The following is a 22,803-nucleotide window of genomic DNA, read 5'->3' as shown; positions in this document are numbered from 1 at the left end:
CTGAAGGGAGGGCAGCATCACTGGTCACCTTCTGTGAATTGGGTCCATTGCTGCAAATCTTCCCTCCATCCCTCAGGTGAGAGAGCCGTGCACCTTTTCCTGGTGAGCCAGCGTTGATGACAAGACTCACCCGGGTGTTCACAGACTTACTATGGTTTCCGACCTTTACCTTTTCAAGTTATAGTAAATCCACAGGGAAGAATAAAAAGCAAATCACTGTTGAAACAGCTGATTCTTTTCGCCTGCTAGATACCCAGACTCTGGGCGTCTGCCACCTTATCTGAGTCCAGACCTAAGTTCCTGGTAGCCCCTTTCTGATACCTAGGCAATCTGTGGTCCCTGTTTACTCATAATTAACCAAAGCATGTGTTTGCAGCTTATCAGTTTTTGAAGGCAGTCAATACAGCGGCCAACCTCCCAACCCCGTGAATATTTCATTTTGGAGATCACTGCATAAATATTGTATTTGGATATTGCGGTCCGGGTCATCACATTAAAATTGCAAGATGATGCTGTTATCCCATCTAATGGAACATGAAATTAAAAGGCTGCTCCACGGAAAGAAAAATTCTGCAAGTCGTCCCACCTGTATTTCTTCTCTCTCTCTCTCTTATTCTCAGTTGGTCTTGATTACCATGTAAGTTTTGATATAGAGTATGTCAAATTTAAAGTTTTAAACACAGTTAAGTGTGCCCACTGGACATTATCATATAATTGGCACCAGCCAGAGTCGAGGTAGGATTTTATTTCCGCAGACTCTTCGGCTTCCTTCAGTGGGTCTGTTAGAGCCAAGTTTGGTGTCAGAGTGCTGTGGTGAGTGTATTGAAAACCCTTCACCAGGTCGCTCCCCAGAGAGAACATGGCTTTGCTAACGAACTTGGATTTTGCACTAGGAAAGGTGTGTTAGGGAAAGAACAGGGCCAGGGATGCTGGACACGTGGGTCTTCTGGTCGGCTTCTGCCCTTGTTTGTATCCTCAGAAAAGCTGTCAGCCTTCTCTGGGCTCCCATGCGTCCGTCTAATGCTTGCCCCACACCTCTTGCTGAGTATAACGGAGGGACTTAGAGAATGTCACAGCTGGAAAGTACCCTAGAGATTACCTAACCCAGCGTTATTATGACTGGTGGCCTGTGGGCTGGAGTCAGCCTAGAGATATGTCTTATTTAGCCAGAAATGCTTTTTTTAAGGGATTTGAGTGCTTTTCAGAAAATGCAGTCTCTACGTCTTTGCTGACTCCACCTACCCCGTTATCTTATACTAAGCCCCCCTCACAAACTTATATTATTTGTCTGACCCCTGTAGACATTTAATTTTATAACCTAGACCTAGCCCAACTTTGTCAGTTTCCCATGGGGGAAACTGAGTCAAGGTCATCATTTTCCAAATTCACCCAGCTGGTTACTGGTAGAGCCACATTGCAATGTAGATGAAAAGCACATTTTAGCAGAATTAAGTCCGTTCACCACCAGCATCATTGTTGTCACCACTTTTATTACACTAGCATCAGTTTGGTTAAGAATTAAATATATTACACCATCGTGCTCAGTGAGTGACCAACGTCAAGAAGCAGGTCCTCTATTTATGCAGAAGAAAATGCTAGGGATGTGGGTTTATTAGTGAGGTTTCAGGCAGTTCCCTTTGGTGGATTTGTGGGAGGCCCAATGGGAGAGATTCTTTGTAGAATCCAGCATGACCAACAGGGTGGGACTGTCTTCAGCTTCTGTGCTCTGACGTCTGGTCATCACCATAGACCTTTCCTGAGCAGATGCCTTGCACTCTTCCAGGACCTGTAAGGTAGGCAGAAAGGAGGAAGCCAAGATCAGTTCTAGTGAGCACAGCATCTACCTCAGAGGAGACAGGTAACTCTAATGTGAAGACAGAGATGAGGTCTGCCGTGGAGGCACAAAGACCTCTAGACACACAGTGGGGGATGCAGCCTGCTCTAGTGGAAGAGGTGGCATTAATGTGCCACAGCCATGGCTACCTGCCCTATCTGGAGCCTAAGAACATTTGCATTCATCACGGTAATGATAAAGGTGAAATCATTCAGGAATGTATTAGTCAGGACCCTTTCAATTGCAAGTCACGGAATCCCATCTTAAAATGCCTTACGCACTTTACTGACAAGTCTGGGGGTGAATCGGGTATAGCAGGATCCAGGGTCTCAAGCAAAGTCATCAAGGCCTTGTCTGTCTGCCTCTCCCCCTCCCTTACTTCCTCCCTCCCTCCCTCCCATTCTCCATCTCTCTTTTTTTGTCTTCTCTTCTATGTTACCTTCATGATCAGACAACCTCTGTACTCATGGTGACAAGATGGCTGTCAGCAGCCCTCAGCTTGCATTCTTCCAGAAAAAAATCCCCTAGAAAAGCTCTCCTTCCTAGTATTTCCAGCAAAACTCCGGAACCTAGTCTCAGACTCAGCTTGAGGTGCGTGCGCATCCAGGAAGCAATTATGGCAGCCAAGCGGGTGGAATACTCTGATTGACCAGGCTGAGTCGTGTTCCCACCCCTGGTGCTGGGGGTGAGGCAAGCCAAGTGAACTGAGAGTTGAGGGTGAGCAAGTGTCCAAAATAAAGTCAAGGTGTGGTTCCCAGACAATGGATGCTGGGCAGACAGAAACAAGGGAATGAAGCCCCGTTATTTGCTACAATGTGGAGGACCCCTGAAAACACGAAGCTAAGTGGAAGAGACTACAACTTGTGTGATTCTCTCTATAAGAAATATGCAGAGTAGGAAAATCCATAGATGGATTGCCAGGGACTGGAGGGAAGGGGGAATGGGAAGCAACTGCTGATGAGGATGGGGGTCTCCTTTGGGGGTGACAAAATATTTTGAAACTAGAGATGACGATTGCACAACCTCGTGAATGAACGAATGCCATTGAATTGTATGCTTTAAAATGGTTGATTTTATGTCGTATGAGCTGGAGGGGCAGCAGGATCGCTGGGTGGGGAGACCTGTAGACTATAAACTCCCAACGAGATAACCAGCTCCTGAGGAGGAGGGACCATCCTCACTTCTCCTTGCCTCAAGGCCAGCACATGCCTGGCACATAGTAGGTGCGAAGTTAGTGCTAACTGCAAATGAACTGAGAGTTTTGGCCAGAGAGTTTGGCCCTAGTTCTGTCTACCCTCCCGACACACCCCCCTTACCAGCTCTTTGACCTTTGATTTCTGCATCTACAAATTAGGAAATGCCAGTTCCACCTTGCCTGGCTTGCAGAATCCCGAGAGAGAGAGAGAGAGAGAGAGAGAGAGAGAGAGAGTGTGTGTGTGTGTGTGTGTGTGTGTGTGTGTGTGTGTGTCCTAGAGCAGGAGTTATTAATCTGAGGTTCATGGATAGAATTCAGGGGTCTGTGACTTTGAATAGGAAGAAAATGATCTTAATTTTCACTAAACTCTAACTGAAATCTAGCTAAATGTAGGCAAAATGTAGGGTAACAAACCACCACAGTATTAGCAGTTACTGTTAGGAATCACTTTTTTTTTTTTGGCCATGCCACATGACATATTGGATCTTAGTTCCCTAACCAGGGATCGAACACATGCTCCCTGCATTGGAAGCGTGGAGTCTTAACCACTGAACCGCCAGGAAAGGCCCAGGAATCACATATTTTCAAATCGCGTTATAATTGAGGCATCCACTTCTAAATGTCATATATGCTCACCTCTTCTTCAAAATTACAGTAGTTTTTAGACCTACTACAAGACCTTGTGATTAAATGTGTTAAAAAGGAAACACATGTAATTATCATAAATGTGGTGTTTTAAAAAATATTTTGTAATACTCATTTTAATGTGTGAATCAAGAATCATGTAAATTACTATATCATCACTTTGGTGTTTGTGAACATATTTTGTAACCCTGTGTATTTTTGTTGTATGCATTTAAAAGCATTATTCTGCAATGGGATAAATTGGGAGTATGGGATTAACAGATACACACTGCTATATATAAAACAGATGAACAACAAGGATTTACTGTATAGCACAGGGAACTATATTCAATATCCTGTAATAAGCTACAAAAGAAAAGAATCTGAAATATATATATGTGTATATATATATATGTGTGTGTGTGTATATATATATATATATATATGAATCACTTTGCTGTACACCTGAAACTAACACTATATTGTAAATCAACTATACTTAATTTACTAATTAATTAATTTTTAAAAATAAATTAAAAAAATAAAAGCATTATTCTGAGATGAGGGTCCCTAGGCTGTATTCACCAAACTGCCAAGGCGTCCATGGCATGAAAAGGTGATTTCAGAAGTTCTCTAAAGAGGAAGCAGATGTAGCAGATGATCATTGTGCTGGTGGGCAGTGTGCATCTAATTGTGCTGGGTGGGCAAGTCTCCTAAGCTCTCTAAGCTTCTGTGTCCTCATCTGTAAAATGGGCATAATAATAGTACCTACCTCATAGGGTTATAGACACCAGCCTCACTTGTGAAGATCAAGTGAAAAACTACACACAGAGCCCCTAGCTCAGTATCTAGCACACAGTAAGTACTCAATAAATGCCTTTATTGCCGAGACTGTGCCATTTCATTTGGACTCTAGGTGGCGCTCTTTCAGGGCTAAGCACTACTTTGTCTTGCCCAGGTTCATCCGGAAACAGGGCCTGGACCGGCTCTTTCTGGAGTGTGATGCCCACATGTGGCGCCTGGGGGACCGGCGGATCCCAGAGGGCATTGCCGTGGATGGCGGCTCAGATTGGTTCCTGCTAAACCGGAAGTTTGTTGAGTATGTGACGTTCTCCACAGACGATCTGGTGACCAAAATGAAGCAATTCTACTCCTACACCCTGCTTCCTGCAGAGGTGAGTATCCAGGAAAAAATCCCTGAGAAAGGTAGGGGTTGGCTCTAGCCTTTGGAGCAAAGTGGATGCTGAATTTTTTGCTGAATTTTTGGCAAAGCCACGCAGGGTTCAATACGTTGTCCTCCAAACATCCAGAGGAAGATGGGGAACTGTTTTGGCTACCAGGGACCTTGCTGTCACAGCAGGGCCCCTGGTCCCCTCCAGTCTACATAGAGGTTGTATGGAGTAGATGCATAATGCTGCCACCAGCAATCTAGACAACATCGTTAAAGATGTAAAGTAAGAAAGGCAGTTCTTCCTCAAGACACTTGGCTCCCATTGGTCATAAAACCATCACCATATACTGATTTTGTTAGAACAAGACACTTTATTGCCATTTTTCAGAAAACTGTTATTTATATAAATACAAAGCTCTCATACCTACAATAGCAATGGTGCCCCCTAGAATTGTGCAGTGTGTAACCTGCACAACTGTATATGCTGGCTTTTTCAGGAAACACCCACATCAACTATTGACAGATCCTCCACATTTACCAATCCTGTAATAACTTTTCAACACCAAGAATTCCTTTTCTAATTTTGAATAGTATTCTATCATTCCCTGACAGACAGTAGTTTTGGCCTCATCAGTCACACCAGAAATTCCAGTGATCCCAAAGCCAGGGCTTCTGTTGCGTTTGCACTAGCTCCCTGCATTGACAGTCACTGTGTCCAAATGCTTGGGACTCGGCATTTCCTGTCGGCTTTTGGAAGTATTTGAAAAGCTCTGGGAAGTCTGTCACCACTTTTCAGACCTCAGGATGGGAAACTGTCTTAGTTCAGGGTGCTAAAACAAAATACAATAAAATGGATGTACTTATAGTTTTGGAGGCTAGAAGTCCTTGATCAGGGTGCCAGCATGGTCAGGTGAGATCCCTCTTCTGGGTTGCAGGCTGACTACTGACAGTCCTTGCTGTGTCCTCACATGACAGAAGGGGTGAGGGTCCCCTTTATAAGGGCACTAATCCCATTCATGAGGACCCCACCCTCATGATTTAATCACCTCCCAAAGACACCACCTCCTCACACTGTCACATTGGGGGTTAGGATTTCAAACTATGAATTTTGGGGGGACACAAACATTCAGTCCATTTCAGAAGTTCTATTGTGTAAGATTGCAGGGTATTCTGAAACAGCACCAGCCCCATCTGGAAATGGGTAGGGACTCAGTGCTGAAGTGTTGCCCCTGGCACGCCAGTGGCCTTCTTATCAGACCTGGACTGAGAGATTCTAGATTAGCTCCCTGACCTCCAGTTCACTTTCACCCTAATTTCCAACTTCAGAAAATTCCAGAGCTGGTTCTGTTTCTATTGAGCCTGCAACACCTCCCATGAATGTCCCACCATTCCTGGCTGTGCCCCATCTCTGGACCACTCAGATTGTGTGTTTCTAGGCCAGACAAGTCAGTGCAACTCATTTGATGGTTTCCACATCCCTTACCGACGTCTGGGACAAGGCCAAGCTCTGAGTAAGGCTGACTGCCCACTTCAATCCTGAGGGATGATGGGCTTGTCATCACTGGGCCAGGTTTTGCTATTCTGCACACATGTTAAGTAATCAGCTTTTAATCCTATTTCAGCAAAAATCACCTTTTCTGTCAAGTCTGATAACCTCCTCATCCATTATCTTGCAGGGAATTTCTGTATCATTACAAAAGGACACAGGGCAATCGATAATTGGGTACTTTCCCCCACTGCTTGATGGAGAATATGTGCCTCTCTGGGCTTGTAGACAATTCAAGCTTAAAATGCAGGTTCACAGGCATGTCATTTAACATCATAAGAAGGGCAGCTGGGGTGTGGATAGAGCCTCATTTTGTCCACTCACCCATTGAGAAGAGACTGTTTGGGGCTTTGGCTGTTTAATCAAGGTGCCCATCCCAATGCTGGTTCTCTCTGTCCCAACCATCACCCACTTCCCAGCACACACAGGCACTTTACACTCCAGCATCCCTGTTAGATCCCACCTCCTCCATCCCAGCCTTTCTGTCCTGCCCTTCTCCCAGACCACCTCCAGGGGACCAGTTTAGAAGAAATCTGAAGGCTGTGCCATGAATTTGTAACAGGAAGACACGTGTTCCCCAGCAACTTTCCCTAGGAAGCAGAGAGCAGGGGAGAACGTATCTGCCTGGTATCTGAGGTTGTTATAAAACAGTTGTCCAAATAGAAGTCAGTCTCTCTCTCTCTCTCTCTCTCTCTCTCTCTCTCTCTCTCTCTCTCTCTCTCTCTCTCTCTCTCTCACACACACACACACACACACACACACACACACACACACACACCGTCTCTCTCTCTTTCAGCAGCTCCAACTATGTGTCTCTTCTCTGGTCTCTCTTTTCACTCTCAACATTGCCTCTTTCTCAGATTCCTAGGAGAGGTTGACCAAGCCTCAGGAATGGGGGAGATTACGGCACCTGATTCAGCAGCACGGACAGTGGGAAGCCCAATGGACCCCCACCTCCTCCCCTCCCAGTGTTGTAGTCGCTACTCCAGTGACTAGGGCAGGAGGGCATCCGTGATTCTGGCCTCCCTCTCCCAGGAGTGAAATTCCAGAGCTTCAATCTTTGTTTTCAAGATATCTCAGACCTGAGTCTCTTTGGTTTCAGGTCTAACTATTTGCAAAATCAAGAGCCCTTTTGGCCCAGGGTTTTCTACAAACTTGTCCCAGTGTTTTTCTCTGGTCCCCATGTGTTGACATACCCTAAGGGACTTTCTCTCTCTGCTGAGCGGACAGAGGATGTCCTGGGTGATAAGAGATGTCTTGAAATCAGTTTCTAGGCTGCTGGGGAGAGACATCTTAGAGAAACACTCGGAGCAGTAACTTCTAAGCAGCATTAAGCCACCCTGGACAAAACCTCCAGGGTACCCTTGGTTGGCCTGGACTGGCACTGACCCCATTTGCAGAGAGAACAGCTGAGTCTCCAGGAGAGTCCCTTCACTGTCAGGTGGCCCTCGGGAAGGACCCCTCACTCCAGCCCACTCGAGGGAGGCTGGACGAGGTCTCAGGTTGGTCCCTCTCTGCCCCGCAGTCCTTCTTCCACACGGTCCTGGAGAACAGTCCCCACTGCGACACCATGGTGGACAACAACCTGCGCATCACCAACTGGAACCGCAAGCTGGGCTGCAAGTGCCAGTACAAGCACATCGTGGACTGGTGCGGCTGCTCCCCCAACGACTTCAAGCCGCAGGACTTCCACCGCTTCCAGGTGAGCCGCGCCTTCCGGCCAGCGTCCGCAGACATCCAAGGCAGCCCTGCAGGTCATTGGATCCTGCAATTCCCAACCCTGGTTTTTTTTTTTTTTTTTTTTTTTTGCGGTACGCGGGCCTCTCAGTGCCGTGGCCTCTCCCGTTGCGGAGCACAGGCTCCAGACGCGCAGGCTCAGCGGCCATGGCTCACGGGCCCAGTCGCTCCGTGACATGTGGGATCTTCCCGGATCGGGGCACGAACCCATGTCCCCTGCATCGGCAGGCGGACTCCCAACCACTGCGCCACCAGGGAAGACCCCCAACCCTGGTTCTTGATGATAATCATAACAACGTCAACAGTAGCCAACGTTTATTGATCACTAACACCATGCAAGGGATGTTCTAACCACTTTCCCTGTATTGACCCGTTAACCCTACAACAGCCTTGGAAGATACATACATACATAGATTATTATTCCATTTTAGAGATAGGGAAACTGAGGCAGAGAAAGTTCCATAACTTTATGCAACGTCACATAGCCCAACATATCTGTTTCCAAAGCCCATACTTGTATCCATTTCTCTATACTGCTTTTCAATCAGAATCTCCTGAAATATTTGTTAAAAATATATTTCTGGGTACAAACTTGATTAGAGGGCAGAGTTTCTCAACCTCAGCACTCTTGACATTGTGGCTGGGTAATTCTATGTTGGGGTGAGGGGGCTGTAGGATGTTTAGCAGCTTCCCTGGCCTCTACCCACTAGGTGCCAGGAGCGCCTCCCCCTGTTGTGATAACCAGGGACGTCCCCAGATGCTGCCTAATGTCCCCTGTGGGGATCCAGTAGCACCCTGCAGTTATGACAACCAGGAATGTCTTCAGACATCGCCAGCTGTCCACTGGTGGCAAACTCATCCCCATTTGAGAGCTTTTGATCTCCAGTGTGGTCCAGGAATTTTTATTTTTAATATATTACACTTTGAGAAATTCTGATGAGCAGACAAGTTTGTAAAACACCGCGCTCTGTGAACTTTAAAGGAGGAACAAGAAGAAACGTTATTGCCTTCACAGGTATCTCTGCAAGGCCTATCGATTCATAGTTCTGGGGAGAGCAGAGACAGGAGGGTGGCCAGTGCCCCATCTGCTTCCCGTGAGCACCAAGGGTGCCTTGGACCCCAGAGCTATTCAGGATGGCGACCTCTTCCCACCCCGTGTGAGCACACCTCCCACTCCCTTTAGGCCAGTACCCTGAGTTCTTCCTCCTCTCCCCCTCACCATGCCCAGCCTCAACTGCCCAGAGCACAAACAGAAGGCTACAAAGTGGTTAAACAAGTCACTTTGAGGTCACTAGAGCCACCACGTGGAGATGATGTGCTGCTTCCCAAACCACTAACGTGGGGGAGGATGGGGGGGGGACAACAGTGCCAGACTGGTAACCCAGTCCAAGGTGCCCCTGCTGCCTTGCTCTGGTACGTAACGGAAACGTCCAGGGAGGACACGGACTGCCACGTGAAGCTTCCACCCTCGTAGCCTGGTTCCTAGGAGTGTGGTCCACAGACCAGCAGCAGCAGCATCACTAGGCAACTTGTTAGAAATGCAGGATCTCTGCTGCTCCTGACCTGCTGAGTCAGAATCTGCATCGTAACGAGACCCCCAAGCCACTAGAAGGCTATTCTGTTTGAGAAGCACGGGGTACGGGTCTGTTCTATCCCAGGCTGTGTGCCTGGTCCTCTGTGGGCGTTGCCTTCACCGGGTAGAAATCATCTCCATTGTGCAGGTGGGGAAACCAAGGCACAGAGGCAGGGACTTGCTTGTCCGTGGACATGCAGCTTGTGGAGTGGTAGGGTGGGGGGTCCCACACAGGTGTTTCCAGTTCCAGACCTGGGCTTTTTCCATCAGACCCCGCTGCCAGCCTGGTCTCATGCCTGGTCGGGTGCAGAATACACAGCAGGTTTCATCCCATCCTTCTTATTCCCTCAAGGTTCCCACCTAACGTCTTCCGCCTGCGTAAGCAGTCGCTGCAATAAGTATTCTTTAGTCTGTTTTTGGTGGCAGATTGAGAGCTACCCGGGGGCCTCCTCAAACCCATGTTAATTGAGGCATGAACTTGGGTGACATTTTAGTTCCATTGTCCGTGCAGAAAGGATCTGCTGAGCAGAAGGAGGGTGGCGAGGGGAATATTTGACCTATTCAAAAGAGAAAATAGAGAAGAATTCCCACTTTCGTAGAGGACCAGTCATCACCCTCATTGCAAAGGACCTTCATCATTTAGAGCAAGAAGCCGGGTGATTCTTGGGTGCACTGCCCCTCTGGGGCCACTCCTGGGCGCCGGCACTTGTATTCCAGTCCCAGCATCCTGGGGACATCGTGGTCTCTGATAAAGATGAGCTGACATAGAGACTGAGTTACATGCTCACAGCTCTTTAATTCGCAGTAAACAAAGATCAAGTATATCCCCCAACATCTAGACTCAAGAAGCTGCTGCCTGCCCGGAACTCTTGAGTTCTTGTTGAAAGAACTCCGAGGAAGAGAACTGTAAATATAGAAATGTGCCCTTTAGGAGCTCCAGCTATGATCAGAGAATCTCGGGAGGAGAAAGGAGGCTGCCCTGCCACTGAGTCTGGTTCTCTGCCTCCAGAAAACGAAGACTTGGAAGCCCCTGGTAGCAGGCTTAAGGGTGTAGTGATAATAGTCACATACTCATAGCTGCTAACACCGTGTGCCAGACTCTATGCTAAGTACCCATATTATTATACCCATTTTAAGGATGGGGAAACCGAGGCCCTGGATGACTTTTCCAAAGACATATACAGCTTGAAAGATGCAGAATGAGGATTTGAACCTACGTGGTCTGGCTCTTTTCAGTGCTGCTATAAGGGAACTGACCTGACCCCTTCACCACAGAGAAGGGGGTGTGGTTCCCAAGGGTCATGAAGCAGAGAGCAGGTGGGATGTTCCAAATACTAACAAGGGTTTTTGTTATTGAGGCTTCGAGTTCCCCCAACTAGCAGTGTGATCCTAGGATGATGCAGAAGAAAGAGCTTGGGTTTTAGAGTCATCGGATCTGGGTTCAAATCATACAACTGTGTGAGTTTGTACATATCACTTGCCCTCTCCAAGCTCAGTTTCCTCATCTGTAAAATGGGAATCGTAACACCTGCTTTGCAGAGTTACGAGGATTAGAGTTGGGAGGATTAGAGGTAATGACAAAATGCAGTGCGCTGTATATAGCACGTGCTCAGGAGTTTTTATTGACATTATTGTTGCTATTAATCCACTGCAGTGAGAACAATCCTAGACCCAAGTTAAGGTCAATAATTACACTAGATCATAGGCTCCTCAAGGGAGCGGTCTGTGTTTTAATTGTTTCCGTAGCCCTAGACCAGAGGTCAGCAAACTACAGCCCCTGGGCTAAATCCACCCCACTGCCTGTATTTGTAACTAACGTGCTTTTGGAGCACAGCCGCTGCCCATTCATTCACCTGTCTGCGGCTGCGTTCACACTATAACAGCAGAGTTGAGTAGTTGCAGAGCTGGAAATACTTACTGTCTGGCCTTTTGCTGAAAAGGTTTATTGATCTCTGCCCCAGACCATAGTTTTAGCCCTGGTGGATAATAAGGGCTCAGTATTTGATTTCTCTAACCCTTGATGCTGTATCTGAATCCTGGCTCTGCCATTACCTTGCTGTGTGACCTTAGATAAGTAAGTCCCTTTCTTCTCTGGGACTCAGCCTCCTTGAAAATTTGGTTTACATAAATGGTTCTCAAACACTGCAGCACAGTCACCTGGGAGGCTTTTTTTGGATACGGATTCCTAAACCTCATCTTCAGAGATGTTGGTTCAGTAGGTCGGCGGGAAGGACTCCGCAGTCTCCACAGGTGGCTCTGATGTGCAGCCAGGTCAAGTGTCCTTCGCATTAGCCTCAAACCCTAGTGAGCAAATGAACCACCTTCAAAGCCTGTGCAGAATACAGATTTCTAAGCCCCACTCCTGAAGGTTCCGATCGGTAAATCCAGGGTGTTCCTTGTGAGTCTGTAAGTCAGTTACAATGCCCAGGAGGCAATAGGGAATGGTAGGGACTGTGGTGAGCCAAAAACCCCATGGCCATCTAAAGGGACAGGTGCTATTCAGCTTTAACTACTTGTCACCGTGTAGGAACATGGGGCCAGATCGTTTCTGTTCAGAGGGAAACCAAAAGTTGCTTCTGTAAAGTCTTCTACCTTTTAAATGTTGTCAGCTAATTCAATTTTAAAACGTTCTTCTGGACAACTAAAATATATCCGTAAGAGGTATTAGACCTCCAGCTAAATGATTTCTGAGATCCATCCCAGCTATAAACATCTAGGATATAATTTATTTCACAGATATTTAAGTGATGCTTACTACATGTCCATCATTGCTCTAAATGCTTTACAAATGTTAACTCATTCAATCCTAACACCCTTTTTACAGATGAGGAAACTGAGAACAGAGAGGGCAGTAAGTGTCAGAGCTGGGATGTGGATCCAGGCAGGCCGGCTGCAGAGCCCGGCTCCTAAATGCCCACCTACCCTCATCCCCACTTGCTGACACTGTTCTTTTTATTTCATGAGCGCAGCAGACAGCCCGGCCCACCTTCTTTGCCCGCAAGTTCGAAGCCGTGGTGAATCAGGAAATCATTGGGCAGCTGGACTATTACCTGTATGGGAACTACCCCGCGGGCACCCCGGGCCTCCGCGCGTACTGGGAGAATGTCTACGATGAGCCTGACGGCATCCACAGCCTGAGCGACGTGACACTGACCTTGTATCATTCCTTCTCCCGCCTGGGCCTCCGCCGCGCGGAGCTGTTGCTGCACGACGCCGGGGAGAACAGCTGCAGGTGAGCCAGGGAGCAGGGGGACCAGGGATGAGGGAACGTCCTCCTCTGTAGGGGCTGCGGCTTCTCCCTAAAATCATCCACGCAGACATCCCAGCGTTCAGAGCATTTCCTGTCTAAGCCTTCGTCACCGTTTTACCTTCGCAGGATAGCAGATCTAATATTTACCTAATTATTTCCTTTCTGTGGACTCATTCTTTGTGCTAAATATATGTATTTTAGAAGGAAGCTTTATGTCACCGTATTAGATAGTTATTTTTGTTCCACATGGAAAGTAATCATGAAAATACAGAACTTTTTTTTTACTTTTTATTATGGAAAATGTCAAATATACACCAAATAGAGAGAAAAGTGTAACCCCATCTCTCATCACCAGCTCTAGCAATTACCAGCTCCCGGCCAATGCGGTTTCATCTGCGCCTTCACTCACCTTCCCCTCGTCCCAGATCAGTTTGATTGAAGCAAATCCCATAAATATTTTATCTCTGAAAATTGACTCCTTTTTAAAATGTAACCATACTATCATTGTTACACCTAAAAACATAACCAAAAACATCACGAAAAGGCATAACTATTATTTAAAATGTTCATGTACCCTTTAGAATCATCTCACCTACCACTAGTGGGTACCAGTTGACACTTCAGGAAAGAATGGTCTAGAATATATGAATAGAAGACGGAAGGTGGGAAAACGATTCAACATAACCCCACCTCTCCCCTGCCTTTCCCTAAGCCAGCCAGCCCTTCTCGTTTTGTGTACCTTCTCTTCCGTTCTCTAGCAATGTACATTGCAGATATTTCCACAGTGACAACAAGGATTTGGTGTCCTGCTTCTTTCGCTCGGCATTATAATACTAGCCCGTCTTCTCCTTGCTGCTCTGCAGCTTCCTTAAGGATAATGACCCTTTTTTTTTTTTTTTTTTGCGGTACGCGGGCCTCTCACCATCGTGGCCTCTCCCGCCGCGGAGCACAGGCTCCGGACGCGCAGGCTCAGCGGCCACGGCTCACGGGCCCAGCCGTTCCGCGGCATGTGGGATCTTCCCGGACCGGGGCACGAACCCACGTCTCCTGCATCGGCAGGCAGACTCAACCACTGCGCCACCAGGGAAGCCCTAATGACCCTTTTTAATGCCACTAGTATTCCACTGAGTAGGAATTCCGGAGTTTGCTTAATTCAGCCCTTTCCTGTTGCTATTGTCAGTAATGGACCATTGTACATAATGTTCTGATGAATATCTTTTTGCAGAAAGCCTCTTTTATCCCCCTTCTCTTTTCTGATTATTTCCTGAGGATGGGTTCCCAGAAGTGCCTCTAGCCACTCTCCTTCTCCTTCTTGTTCTGCCTCCCACCTTCCTCTTTAAACAACAAAGAAAAAAAAGTATTAATATCAGTCTCTCCCCACTGAGCCTTCTATGTCCCTCCCTGCCCCGCTCTTCCCTCTTCTCAAGAACAGAAGAAAGAGAGGAAAGGAACCATTTTGTTCCCTAAAACTCTGAAAACATGGGGCCCCATGCATGCACACCAGCTGGATTTCCACAGGGCTGCACCAGTTTTTCCCTCAGCCTTCCCTCTCCTCTCCCTGCGGGTTCTGGTTTAGTTAAAAGGGAGACCAGAATGGGTTAGGAACCCAGGACCTGCCATTTGAACTCCACTCTACTTACTAGCTATTGACCTCGGACAAGTCATGAACCTCTCAGAGCCTCAGTTTTCTCATCTATAAAATGGGAGTGATCATAAGCCTTACAGCATATGGTGGTGTGAGGTTTAAAGGGGATAATCCTCCAAAACTACCTTATGAGTTATGTATTATTATTATTAGCCCCATTTTAACAGTATTTTACGTATGAAGTGCTTGGTACATGTTTATGCTGTTGTTGGTATCTTAGTTGCCAATATTCTTAAACTGCCAAGAGCAGCCAATAGGGAGCCGGCTGTGCGAGCTACACGCTCCATCACTGGTTACATGAACTGTTCATCGCTTCCTCTGCGCTGTTCTTTGCTGACCGTCGCCACTGTCCCCACTCATTCTACCTTTTCCCAGTCTTCCAGGGTCATCTCAGGTGCCACATCCTCTGTGAAACTTGCTAAGAGCTCCCCTGATAGCCCACCCCGTGCCTCTCCTGAGCCCAAAGCAGCCTCCAACACTCCCACTGCACTTAGCAGCAGTGTCTTGGATCAAGGCCGTTGGTGAATGTCTTTTCCCCCTGCTGGTCCGGGGTTAGAATCCCTGGCCGAGGAACCACATGTGTGTCCCCAGTAGATGGCACAGTGCCCGATGCTTGGGAGGCAAATGCCGTTTAAGAGTAGTTTTAATCCCAGGCTGCATAGCATTTATAAGGTAAATAATCTTACAGAAAATTTCAGAAGATTCCTCCAATTGATTTATAGTTGTTGAAATTTTCACCTGGTATTTGTGTTGGGATTAAGCAAGCCATCAAGTTGCCTCAGGCCCGGAATCCTTTGGCTTCTACCACATTTTTTATTATAATGGAACCATTGTGCCTGGCTGTGGGAAAAGCCAATATATATTTATGAATATGAGCCTGCAAATAAATCAGGACAAAGGACCCTTGTCCCAAAGGCAAAAAAGAGTAAATTTCTACCCCTGGGCTCTCTGGGGAAACAGCAAGTGAAAACTTTATTTCAGGAGTCTCATTTCCTCTGGGCATTTCATGCAAATTGTGTCTTTCTAGTCTATAGTATAACCTTTCATAAAAATGTTTATTGATTTTTTTCTCATTAGGTAATAACATTTGTTCATTGCAGAAAATCTCAAAATGGCAGTTTGAAAGTTTTCTTGTGAGCCCCATCCAGAGATAAGGAAGTCAGTATTTTATTACATGTCCTCAAATTCAGATGCCATCAGGACCAGGCAGGAAGCATGTATCCTCCGCACGGGGTGGGCTGACCTGTAAACCAGGGACCCCCGCCGGGGCCCCGGGGCTGAACACCAGCATATCCTTGCCCTCCGGCACATTCCTTGTAGGAATGTACCTTTGGAGTTGCCAGTCACATCTCCTGAATTTTCAAGACAAATCAGAAATCCACAGTTTTGTGTGAGCCTGCTAAATTTTTTAATACCCACCTCATTTAAATAAGAAGCAAAAGCACCTTTGGGCCAAGTGAACGCACCTGAGGCATCCTTTAGGTCCTATTGTATTGCACCTGGCATCTTGTTACAACTCCCTTCTTAGTCTTAATTACTTAATTACCATATAGAGTCTAGAGGAGGTACCAGTGGGCTTTGTGTTCAGTCCTGGGTTACAGGTTCCCTAGATGTACCTTAGAAGCAAAGGGTTCAAGAGAAAATCCTTCTAGAATCTTCCCTCAAACAGTAAGTATGGATTGAGCACCTACCATGTGGCAGGCTGTGTTAGGCACTGGGTGCTCTCAGCCATGACCCAGACAGACCAGGTCCCGAGCTCAAGGCCCTCCCATGCTAGTGTGAAAGCAGGCTGTACCCCAGCTCACAGAAACAAGAACAGAAGATCTATAGAGAATGAAGAATGAAGATAAACTCAAGTAACAGCAGTGAGCTGGTGACTTAAGTTCAGGGGTCAAGGAAGGTCTCTCTGAGACGGTAACATTTAAGCAAAATAAGACAGAGACAACTATGCAACCATAAGAGGAAAAGAGCATCTCCAGCAGAGAGAATGTCCTATGCAAAGGCCCTGAGGTGAAAATGAGCTTAGCATGTTCAAGAATCCAAAATAAGGTCCACGTGGGGCTTCCCTGGTGGCGCAGTGGTTGGGAGTCCACCTGCCGATGCAGGGGACACGGGTTCGTGCCCTGGTCCAGGAAGATCCCACATGCCGCGGAGCTGCTGGGCCCGTGAGCCATGGCCACTGAGCCTGCGCGTCCGGAGCCTGTGCTCTGCAACGGGAGAGGCCACAACAGTGAGAGGCCTGCGTACCGCAAAAAAAAAAAAAAAATAATAAGGTCCACGTGGCTAGAAGGTGGTAGCTTGGGACGGAGGGAAACGATGAGGCTAGAGAAAGAGGTAGGAGGTTTAGACCAGGTAAGGAGTCTGGGTTTTACCCAAGCATAAGCAAAACCCCTTGCAGTATTTAAGGAAGGGACAATGCATATTGCTACTATGAGGATCAGTTATAGCAGACAAAAGTAGGAGGAAGACGAGTAAGGACGCTTCTGCAAAGGTCCAGCAAGACGTGATGTTGGCTTGACCAAGATGCTGGCGGTGCATAGGACAGTAGAGGATGGATTCAGGTGGAGAAAACAGGATTTCTTGGAAGAAGATAAGGGAAAGCGAGCAACCCAAGATTAACTCCTAGATTTCTGGGGCACTTGACCATTGCTCGTTTGCCTGACCCCTTAGCAGCGCCCCATACAACTGACCACCGCCTTCTGGAAACACTTTCTTCTTTTAATTCCCATGACAACAATCTGTCCTGCTTTTCTTCCACCTTTACTAGTCAAACACTGACGACCTTACAGAACAAACACTGACGACCTACCATTTACCTGTTGCAATAATGTCGTGTAACAAGCCCCAAATCAGTGCTTTGAAACGTTAAGCATTTACAGAGCCTTCAAGTTTGCGGGCGAGCTGGGCAGTTTTCCTGGGCTCAGCTGGCATCTCTCCTGCATCTGCAGCCAGCTGTAGGTCTTGGCTGGGAGTGGTTGGCGGGTCTAGGATGGCTTCGGCTGGGATACCTGGGGTGGCTCTGCTCTGCTCTGAGTGTCTCATCCCTCCACAGGCTACTCTAGGCGTGCTCTCGTGATCACAGAAGAGCAAGAGAGAGAGTGGAAACGTGCAAGGCTACTTGGGGCCCTGGCTCAGAACTGGCATGATACATCCCCCTCTTCTGGCCAAAGCAGATTTGAGATGGGGGAATAGACTCACCTCATCGGTGCAAGGAAACCTACAGAGTCACATGGGAAAGAGACAGGAGAGGTGACGAATTGCAGACGTTAATGCAGGCAACCCCAGGACACTCTCACAGTGCCATCTGTGCTGTCCACAATCGCCACTAGCCACAAGGAGACATTTAAGTCTAAATTAACTACAATTTCAAATGCAGTTCCTCGGTTACACCAGCCACATTTCAAGTGCTCAGTTGTCAGAAGTGGCCGAGGCTACTGAACTGAACTGCACAGATGCAGAACATTCCATCATGGCAGTGAGTTCTGCAGCACAGTCCAGAGGGAGGGTTTTCTGCTTCCAAAGTCCAGACCAAAGTGGACTTGCGTGGGCCGGGAATGCCCAGCAAGCAGTCTGAAGACAGTGCAGGTTTTTTTTCTCAAAGCCCCGAAGGCATCCGATAACAAGGCAGTGATTTCAGGAGATGCGTAACACAGGAAGGCAGCTTCCCTAACTGTTATAATCAGACATAAAGACTTAAACTCCAGAGCAGGACCAGAGGAAAGGAAGGCTGAGAGGGACAGTGATTTGTGGAATGCTGTCATTAAGGAACCACAAGCACCCTCTAAGTACCATGCGCCTTACACACTGCAGAAGCCGACAGCTTTTCACTTCACAAGTAGGAAGGACAAAGAACTGGGCTCGTCCAGGCTCCTCCCTCCTCTGGGCATCTCTGCTTAGCTTCCCTGCCCCTTTCAGCGAGAAGCCTTTGCGGATCAAAGGCATGCATCTTAAAACGAGCTACCTACTTGTGTATGTACGAATTTATCTCAGTTTGGCAATAATTTTTAAGGACCATACCCAGTGCCACTGGTAAGGACAGTGAAGTGTAAATCAGTACAACCTTTCTGATAAACTTGGGCAGCAGACATCAAGAGCCCCTTGGAGATTACAGAGGAAGAGAGATGTTCCCCAAAACATTTTTGCTCAAGGACGGTTAATGCAGCATTGTTTAGAATGGCAAAAAATTAGAAACCAGTTGAACACCCAATGATGGGGAACTTTCTCTATAATATAATAATGCCATATTTGGTATTATATTTCCATATCATGGTATTACATACAATGGAAGAATGTATACACACACACACACACAAATCATGTTTTCAGAGACTATTCAAAGACATGATAACGCTCAGGAAGTACTATGAAGCAAGAGCAGGATGTAGCCAGTGTGTATATTATGGTCCCAGCTCTGTAGGATTTATGTAAATATGTGTGTAGAAAATAAGGCTGAAAAGAAATATGTCACAATGGCATTGTTTGCACACCGTTGTCGCTTCTCAGTACCTAGCGCTGGAGGGTCAGTGAATGTCTGAATTGACATCGTCTATGGAAGGAAGCATCAGAAGTCGTCGTTTCTATTTTCTTGATTGTGCTTTCACACAGTCAGCATGTTTTACATTTATGATCAGCAAAAGGTTACTGTTAACAGTTATTGAGATCATAGAATCACAGGAAGCAGCTTTCGGGAACACAGCGAGCTTTGTATAAAATGGGGATTATTTTAAGGACAGGACCAGCGTGATGGGTGGGGAACCCCACTGTGACCCAACACACGTCCAGCCCTGACCCATGAGCTTGCATGAGCCTGTGCATGTTTTTCAGGTACTATCCAATGGGCCACCCAGCCTCTGTCCACCTCTACTTCCTTGCTGACCGTTTCCAGGGCTTTCTGATCAAGCATCATGCTACCAATCTGGCCGTGAGCAAACTCGAGACCCTGGAGACATGGGTGATGCCAAAGAAAGTCTTCAAGATCGCCAGCCCACCCAGCGACTTTGGGAGGCTTCAGTTTTCTGAGGTAAGAGGCCAGAAACTACCACACGACATCCCCTCTGGCAGTCCACTTGCTGGGTTCTGTTTCTGCTCTGACACTTGTAGTTGGAGCTGGAGGAGAAGAGGACTTGAAGAGGCCCCAAGATAAGCTGGCCCTGTGCCTGGAGAAGGTTCAGGGTGGTCGATATCAGTGCACCAACCAACCCAGAGCTTTGGTATATTTTTATAGTAGAACTTCTATTCCTTTTCATTTTTCACCCTAACCAGTGATTCCTCCTAAACCTATGTTAGTAATAAACCAGTAACAAACCAGTTTCCTAATGAAGTTGTGGCATGAGTCCCATCTTACAGATTGGAGAACTGGGGCCTATAGAGAGTCAGTGATTTTCTGGATCGTAGCGAGGAAGCAGAAGGGCTCAACATTGAATCCAGGTCTCTTAGGCCACAAATCCCATGCTTAATTGTGCTTTTGTTTCCCCAGTTCCTAACACAGGGTTTAACTCAAAGTAAGCACCAGATCAGTCATTGAACGGATGAGTGAACGGATGCATGCGTGCGTAGAGGGATGAACAGAGGTGTCAGTGGATGGACAGATAGATGGTCTGATGCATGGGTCCATGGGATGCAGTTCCCACCTCCCCAGGACCGCACTGGCTTTTAGTTACTTTTCTGCCTGGGGAGATGGATTCACCTAACACCACCCTCGTAACATCAGCCCCACCTCGAGACCTGAAAGGCCCTACATGGTCTGGCCTCTGTCTGCTTCTCCAGCCTCATCCAGGACCACTCTCCTTCCCGCTCACTCTTCTTGCATCTTTGTCACACATGCCAAGTTTGTTCCTGCCTCGGGCTTGACACGTGGTGATCCTCCTTCCTAGAATACTGTCCGCCAGGTTTTCACCTTTTTTGTTGTTGTTGTTCATTCTGATCTAAGTCCAAATAGTGCACCTTCAGAGAAGCCTTCCGTGCCCACCCACTTATGCCACCTTTCTACACCCAACACATCTCTATTTTATTTCTTTCTTAGCATTTACCATCTCAAGTGATCTTGTTGATTTCTCTGATCACTTGGTGATTGTCTGCAAGAGAGCAGAGATCGCAGCACTGGCTCACTGCTGCACCCTCAGCACATACAAGAGTACGCAGCCTTCGTAGATGCTGAATAAGATTTCTGAATGAGTGAGTGTACGTGCTTGGGTAGCGATGCTGGTGGGAAGGGGAGACATGATCAAGCTTGGTGAGCGTTGCCCACACAGAATTCCAGCACCTGATTTCTAACTTCCCCACGTCAGCAAGAAGCTAAACGGGTGATTTCATTCCCAGAGTTCAACATCCCCAATGTGTTTGGCTGCTGGGTTAGGGATGAAGAATCCTGTTTTAGAATATGGAGAATCTTGAAGGTCAGGAGTGGGGTGGGAGGAAGTGTCTGAGTTGCTTCCATTTTCCTTGCTGGTCCTTTTCCAGTCCCTCTGGCCCCACCTGGCCGACCTGTGCCCGACTGGATGGGCACTGAACAGGCATGGGTGGAAGTTTCTTGTTCAGCCACCATTTTCAGTTAAGGCTCCACATGGATTGGCCGGATCCGAGCTGCCATGGGAGCCCACTCCATAAATTACTGGCATCAGGGGGCAATTAGATGCTGTCCCAGTTGGATTCTGTGCTGGGGGCCCAAGAGGCCAGTTGAAGACATTAATGTCCCATTAGGGAGATGGATGCCTGGTGGCTGGGCTCTCCCTGTTTATCAGCCTGCCAGTGGGTAACTGGGCACTTCCGGCAGTGACGGATGTTGGCCCCTCTGTGACTAGTGATTTGTGAGGCTTTCTGCTACAGCTCTGGTGCCCTTGGTGTGGGAACCACCCAGCTCTCCGGCAGAGTAACAGCATGTGATGCAGGGAACCCTGAAACTTGTGTCTTGATTTTTTTTTCCCCTTAGTTTTAAGGCAAACAGTGTAAAATTGGATGTGAAGGGGGGAACAAACTGCAGGGCCACTTTGTGGGCTATTGAGAACCTCCGTCGGGTCAGCACTGTCCCAGGGCTTTGCGTAGGGCCTGGCTCATGGCAGGCGGCCAGTGTCATTGAATAGCTCCGATTTCTCCATCCCTGGGAGTCCCATGTTAGTGGCTTAGAGGAAACATGCTCATTCCTTCAGCAGGCAGCCCCCAAGTGCCTACAATACATGAGGTGTGGGAGGGGCAGTGGTGTACCAGACAGACCAGGCCCTTGTTATTGTGGAATTGCAGTCTAGTGGGGCACTCGGCCAGTGAGTGAGCAAATAAATGAACAAAAACACTCCAGTTAAAGGCAAGTATTATAAAGAAAATAAAACTTCATTCATGTGATTCCTGAGGACTTGAGAGGCTGGTAGGGACAGCTTTCTGTTACCAAACCAAACTTGGGTGTGCTCGCCCAAGCACAGCAAAGCCAATCTACTGACACCGGGTTGTGGTGAAGGAAAGCACAGCGTTTATTCTAGGGCGCCAAGCAAGGAGTCCAGGCAGCTAATGCTCAAAAGACGCAAATTCCCTGATGGTTTTTCGGGAAAGGTTTTTAAAGACAGGATGAGGGAGGCCGGTTGTTGGGTGAATCATCAGCTCATGGACATTCTTCTGATTGTTTGGTGGTGAGGTAATCAGGAGTCAACATCATAAACCTTCTGGTTGCAACCCATCTGGGGTCTAGTGCTTGTGGGCAGCATACAGTTAACTTCTTCCACCTGGTGGGGATTTCAATATCTGCAAAACAGCTCAAGGATATGGCTCAGGATATTATCTATAGCTCTTGAGGAGGAACTAAAAGGTCCTTGACTTTGTTTAATGACTAAACTCTTATTATTTTGTCTCACTTGACTGTTTTCCTTTCTTTCTGAATTTTCTCACTTCTCTAATTAAATTTATTCTGTGGAACTCAAGGAAGGCCTAGGAGGGTAAAGTTTTTATTCCAGACAAGAGGCAGGTGGAGGACCTAGGAGGATCTGTCTGGAGAAGGCCCCGTAGAGTCCTGCTGGGTTACATTTGATGGAACGATTCATTTGGGAAGGCTTTTCTAATGAGATAACTTTAGGGTTGAAACCTGTAAAAGAGTCAATGGTGGGAAGACCTAGAACATTCTTGGATCTTCCAAGAGAAGAGCGTGCACAAAGGTCCTGAGGCTCCAGGAAGGAGGTTGGCATATTCAAGGAGCAGCAAGGCCAGTGTGGCCAGTGAGAAGGAGGAAGGTCTCAGGGGGCCAGAGG

The 22,803-nt window shown here is 47.3% G+C and overlaps 1 protein-coding gene across 1 annotated transcript in view; it reads left to right on the top strand.

The window, feature by feature from the left end:
- Positions 1 to 22,803, top strand: part of XYLT1 (xylosyltransferase 1) — a 194,038-nt gene that overhangs the window by 155,582 nt on the left and 15,653 nt on the right. Inside the window, exons 6-9 of the mRNA XM_060284435.1 lie at positions 4,612 to 4,828; positions 7,896 to 8,072; positions 12,650 to 12,912; positions 19,400 to 19,595. Coding sequence (XP_060140418.1) covers positions 4,612 to 4,828; positions 7,896 to 8,072; positions 12,650 to 12,912; positions 19,400 to 19,595 — 853 coding nt within the window. The remainder of the gene's footprint in view (positions 1 to 4,611; positions 4,829 to 7,895; positions 8,073 to 12,649; positions 12,913 to 19,399; positions 19,596 to 22,803) is intronic.

Source organism: Globicephala melas, chromosome 15, assembly GCF_963455315.2.
Source record: "Globicephala melas chromosome 15, mGloMel1.2, whole genome shotgun sequence".
NCBI lineage: Eukaryota > Metazoa > Chordata > Mammalia > Artiodactyla > Delphinidae > Globicephala > Globicephala melas.
Note: the sequence above shows the minus strand (reverse complement) of the source record. Positions and strands in the feature narration are given on the sequence as shown.